The 6,189-nt window shown below is 42.8% G+C and overlaps 1 protein-coding gene across 1 annotated transcript; it reads left to right on the top strand.

The window, feature by feature from the left end:
* Positions 1 to 2,011: 2,011 nt before the first annotated feature.
* marcksb (myristoylated alanine-rich protein kinase C substrate b) lies at positions 2,012 to 5,796 on the top strand. The gene is made up of 2 exons (XM_086128155.1): positions 2,012 to 2,398; positions 4,356 to 5,796. Exons 1-2 carry the CDS (start codon positions 2,312 to 2,314, stop codon positions 4,911 to 4,913), a joined length of 645 nt encoding a protein of 214 aa, XP_085984281.1. The 5' UTR covers positions 2,012 to 2,311; the 3' UTR covers positions 4,914 to 5,796.
* Positions 5,797 to 6,189: the final 393 nt, after the last annotated feature.

Raw genomic sequence — 6,189 nt, 5'->3', positions numbered from 1 at the left:
TGCTATATCTACTTAAAAAACATGATTTTGTGCTTGGCTTGTGAGGGGTTTTTTAAGGTAATAGCGTGCCTAAGACTCATCTTGCAGGCACGCACACAAAATTCACGTAGATGTGAATCAGCAGTCTGGGTGTCTAACATCCCAATCTCGACTAGCTTTGTACCCCCCCCCCCCCCACCCCCTCCCTCAGAGTTTACATATTCATATGGCAGTGTGGCGTGAAAATGGCAGCTTTGCATGTCATCTCGATAGGAAAACAATGAAGTATGGCCTACTTCGCCGGTAGAGTGACACGGGAGGGCGGGTGCAGAAAGTCACCCTAATCCTGTGCCGTTTGTCTGCGTGAACTCACTCTCACTCCTCTGCGAGCCCTCTATGTGCCGGGTGCCATTTTGGACTTGTTACCATGGAGATGTGGGTCACGTAGTGATGGTAGCTGCTGCTGCCGGTGGAGTCCAAGTGCTGAGGGCTGGCTGGGTCAGGCAGCAATGTGAACTCATTAGATGTGGGTCACCGGGAATCTCCAGCTGCAACAAGCAGATAAGATGCTATTATGCAAGAAGAGGCAAGTAGTGAGCATATGTCTTGCATTTATCATTAGTGCAGGACTTTAGGAGAACTGAAATGGCCCTTGATATTTAAAAAAGAAAAGAAAAAGGTATCCTAACCAGTAACCACAAATACTTCTCTGAAAGTTTATGATCTGATATTCAATTCAGATTTAGATATGAGTCAAGGTTGCATTTCAATGCTAAAGTTAAGAGATTTTGCTCTGGAGTGCTAGCTGTGTTTGCCGCTATGCTACTGGCCGATAACAAACTAAGCTACATGCATAGGCCTTAATAGAAAAAGAGTCATTTCCTCGAAAAAAAAAAATGAGTAGGGCTTTGCCACAAACATAAGGATTTGTCAAACCTTAAAAGATTCTTTATCTGTTACGTAGCACACAAATAAAGATTTTTAAAAATCAGGCATTTAACAGTTCTAGTCGTACTCTGTGTGGTGTGCTCTGATAATCTCAACACAAAGCGCCACTTTAAGATTGTCTTTCAACACTGATCTAAAACAAGTCATCTGAGACAGAATTATTGTGTGATCACAAATGATCTGTCAAAATTGAATAAGAACAGACATTCGTGATGATGTTACCCAAAAGTTTCTGAAAAGGTCCGGAGGCATGAGGTAACGTTTTCAAGAAAATACTTGCTTTGTAAAATACTTCTTGCCATCTGTGGAACCCACTGTTATGCAACAAAAATGTGTTTATTAAAGACTGTTGGCCTGACCTCTGTTAATCGGGATGAAAACATCTTGATTTGAGTGACACGTTCCATACAGCTGAAAACATTGAAAAAAACATGCATAAAAATGAGAACATACCTTATGAAAGCGCTACACAAATAAATACATATTGTATTGTATTAATTCTACCCATGGTCAGCCTAACAAGGTAATGAGTTCATTTTGGAATCACATTCACTACAGCTAGTAACATCTTGTCCCAGGACAGCTACAACAAGTGCATGATTCTGTAATTTGTGCATGGATTATTTGACATTTGTCCTCCACTTCAGGAATAACTGAGTGGAAGTGTTATATTGCAGCTATCTAGCTATTGTTCTTCTTTGTTTAACTAATATAAAACATTTTCATTTGAATAGATACCTCAAAGGCTTGTATTGTAGTAGAAGTCGTAGATTAGGCCTCAACCTTGATTGTATTGTATGACTACTGACTATATGGATGAAAACCATGCCTTTTCCCCTCACGTGTTATATATGTTGTTTTATGAACAACAAACATACAAACAAAATCTCGAACAAATGTCCACACTCGGAAGTGAAGTGGCCATGAAGTTTGTATGAGTGTGGCCATGTTGTTGTCCCTCCTATTGTCCTCTCAGGCCGGCTTCAAGATGGCCCCCCCGCGCGCGCTCGTCTACCCACTTTGTGATTGGCCGAGCGTGACGTCACCATCCGGACGTCCATTCATGTGCCGATTTGGGCGTTGTACTCCGGCGCATCTCATTCGCGGCGAGGCCAATTTCTCCGCTTCTCAAACTCCACACGACCCACAAAAAAAGGTGGAGAGAGAGGGATAGAGCGAGAGAGGAAAAACGAGATTTCGTTTGCAATTGTTCTCCCGTATTTCAAACACGTTTTACCGGCTAAAAACCTCCGTGCGCTTGCCCTTTATTGCCTCGCTCGGAGAAGGAAGTCGCCGCGTTTTGATTGTTTCGCGAGGGAGGAAAAAAACGTCCGCGGTCTTTGTTCATTCATTTCATCGCTCGGTTTCCCTTTGTTGAACGAGCATGGGAGCACAAATCTCCAAAAACGCCGGAAAGGAGGAAGCCGCGGCGGAGAAGCCCGGCGAGGCTGCGGCCAAGACTAATGGCCAGGTAATCTTCATTGTAAATTATTTAAAGTGTTAATTGCGACTGGGGCAATGTGTTGCGTCAATGGCGTGTTTCTATCCTCGGCTCACCGGCATCCAGGAGAAAGTGGCCACCACGTTGCCTATTTTCCCACTTTCCCCCCCCTCCCCAGCCATTTGAACGCTACTCGTGTTTTAAAATACTATACTGTATAAGCCGACGATCACTTATTGGGAACATATGCTTTATTCATTTTAATAAATTAAAGCATTATCATCTTAATTGCATTTTTAATGAATCCCATCCCACGAGGGCCTCGTGTTTTTTTTTAAACCACGAGCATTTTTGAACGCATTATATTGTTTAAAATTCTCTGCGTGGGGTCTTGTAGCTGGTGGCATAGCCATTTTTTTCATCCACGCCACGCCTTTGTTGCCAGATTCAAGGAGGAGAGCCACGTTTTGTCTCCCACCCGCTCCAAAAAATTGCCTAAATACTGCCCCATAAGCACCCACAACCCACCAGAGTGTAGATTTTTATCATTTCTTTATTAGATAAGATTTGCATGATGATTAATATGAGGACAAGGAGGCTTAAAAACGTTATTTTGTCGGGCCTCTAGTACGTCCAAAGCGCACCATCTCCTCCTAGAGGCGCCGAGGCGGTACTACAAGTGAAACTGGTCTAGACTCCGGGATCTGTCGTCACTCTCCTAGCAACAGATGTGCTCGGTCTTTACTAGCTTTTTTCCAATTGGTCCAAATAAATGGCGTTTGAATTCGATTCGCAAGCGGTGCGAGATACGGTGCCGATAACGATATTTGGCAATTATTCGGGTGGATGCCATGTGTTGTTGAATTTGAATGAAAGTTTCTGACCTTTTAAATTCTTTGATGACAACACACAACTTCCTTTGGATAATTAATTGGTTCAACAAAGGACATTCTTTGTCAATTTGGACAAAATGATCAAATTAAATGTGCGTTTTTAAATACTTTTTGAGCATTGATGTCTACCCATGCGAGCATTCTGTATTTATATTTACATTAGGCATTGGATTTGATCGATGTCCACACCAACATTGGTATTAATTTCCAATCCATACAAACACTGAAACGGATATCTCGGTGCTCACAGCAGTTCGACATCAACGTAAGTGTGTATCAGTTACCACCAGTGTTAGGTGATTAATAAGGCATCTATCATAATTATAAGGATCAGTATTGGTAAAACTGGCCCCAAAATAGAGAAATCACTCCACTACTGCCATGCCGTGCAATTGGAAAAATACAACTGGGGCTGCAACTACCGAGTATTTTAATAATCGATTGATCTGTTGATTATTTTGGTGGTGAATCAAATTATAAAAAGACATTTCCATGCCTTTTTTGAAAAACATGACATATTTTGAGTTTGCAACGGAATTCATGACTTGGATACTTGTTTGGTCCGTAACTTCAGAGAATGTGGAAAATGTTGATCATTGTTTTCCAAAATATAAGCAAATGTTTGCAAATATCTTTATTTGGATGGCTTTCGTGGAGTGCTACAGAAATCAGAGAATATTTACTGTTTATTTGGAGATTGAAATGCCGCAGATTGGGTCCATTTTTGATCAATTACCTAAAATTATTTTGGATGAATTTTAGGGATGTTTGATACCACTTAATTTCAGACTGATAACAGTGAGAGTAGTCACTCTTTAAGTACTCACTGATACCAAGAACCGATACCTTTAATACTTTGGATTTGTAAAATTTCAATTAACAAAATAAAAAATGTGTCATCAGACTTTTCTCACATCGATGATGATTCACCGATGTGTCAAACTGCTGTAGTATAGCAGCAAATCCTGGTGACTAGGGCTTTTTTTTTTGTGTGGACTTCAATTACATAATGATTTTCAGCAGACACCATGGGGCTTGCTTCCTATCAACTTTCTTTTGTCAGCCATTTGAAGTTTCACACTTTGTTCTCTCAGGAGAATGGCCACGCCAAAACCAATGGCGACGCCTCTCCGGCAACCGAGGAGGCCAACAAGACCGACGTCCAGGCTAACGGCAGCACCCCCACCGAGGAGGCGCCCAAGGAGGATGGTGACAAGCCGGAGGAAGCTGAGAAGGAGCCCGAGGCCGCCGCTGCCGCCACTAACGGCGAGGCTGCTGCCAAACCCGAGGAAACCACCGAGGACGGCAAGCAGAAGAAGAAACGCTTCTCCTTCAAGAAGCCTTCCTTCAAGCTGAGCGGGTTCTCCTTCAAGAAGACCAAGAAAGAGTCCGAAGAGGAGGAGAAGGTGGAGGGAGAGAACGCGGAAGTCGAGAAGGCACCAGCACAGGAGGAAGGGGCGGCGGCAGCAGCGGCAACGGTGGAGGAGGAGGAGGAGAAGGCCGAAGAGGCAAAGGAGGAGGCCAAAGAAGTGGCCACACCTGAGGAGCCCAAAGCCGACGAGGTGGCCAAGGAGGAGAAACCAGCTGAAGCTTCTTCACCAGCTGAACCCGAGGCCGCCGTAACCCCCAGTCCAGTGGCCCCCGCTGAATAATTCTACTGAAAAACACGCCGAAATGAAGGAGGCCCATGGAGCCCATCTGAAAGAATGCGAGGACTTGTCTGAAACCAGGGATTTTGTTTTTCTTTATAATTGTTTGTCTGGTTTTTTTCATTTTTTTTTTTTTTTAACATCTCATCCATAATGACTGCAATGTAGGTTGTGGGAGGATCTTCCCTGGCCCTGTGCTTGCATTCGTGGGTGAACGTGCGACTGTGAGCTTGAATTCTTTTTTTTCTACATCATGGTGACATATTTAATTCAAGTATTTGGTGCTGGGCTAATTGGATGTAGCAGCTACAGCTGTGCAAGTCTTGTGCAGCGAAACTAACAAAGAAAAAAAGGGAGGACAGCCCTTAGCAGAGTCTTAAAACAAAGCAAAACGTCGTCGTATTTCAGCTATCGCGTGGACCACAAGCATTCCCTTCTCCGTGGAACTAGATTTAGCAACCAAACAATCTTAACAATAACATAGGTGCTCATCACTTCTTCTGCCGTTTTAGAGTCTGCCATTTCCAAACCGTAGTAATGCACGTTGTATAGACTTTGATATTGCTGGTTTTATGACTGAAATGTACCTAAATGACATTTTTAACCCATTGTAAATGACTGTTTTCTTGTTTTTTTTCCCACCATTTGTAAGACTGAATAAAACTGCCAGATGTTTTAAGCAAAAACAAAACAAACAAAAAAACTGACCAAGCTGTGATGATTATATAACACTTCATCTCTAGATTAGTACATTTTAGGTAGGACATCTTTTTTTTTCTTCTTCTTCTTTTGTACATAAGGATTGAATGTAACATTGGCTACAACATGGTATTTAGGTGTTGACTTTCTGTGAGCACTGAATAATAAAGGAAAGTGTGAATTGGCACTCTCGGTTCATTTTCGTTTTTGAGGTCCCTTAAATCCAGCCAACCAGTTTTGTCTTCACTACAGTGTTGCAGCTGCTAATTGTGAGTCAGCTGCATCCTATGTTATAGGGCAGTGGTTAACCCCCAGGCCGCGAACCGGTCACGGTCTGTGGGTCATTTGGTACCGGGACGCACAGAAAGAAAGAATAACTTCCGTTTGTTATTTTGAATCCGAAATGTGTTTTATCTTGAAAAATGACCGGATTCTGCGCTACATCCGTTTACAGTACGTCACTCTTGGCTCGCTTCGAGGTCTCGTGATAGGTTACCGCTAAAATGAAACGCAGGAGCTAGCAAAACTAGTAAAAAAAAACAAAACAAACGTCTTTGGGAAGGGGAAAAGGCCCAGCCAG

The sequence above is a fragment of the Hippocampus guttulatus genome, chromosome 13, assembly GCF_054856545.1.
Source record: "Hippocampus guttulatus isolate MCC_2025c chromosome 13, RoL_Hgut_1.0, whole genome shotgun sequence".
NCBI classification, from domain to species: domain Eukaryota; kingdom Metazoa; phylum Chordata; class Actinopteri; order Syngnathiformes; family Syngnathidae; genus Hippocampus; species Hippocampus guttulatus.
Note: the sequence above shows the minus strand (reverse complement) of the source record. Positions and strands in the feature narration are given on the sequence as shown.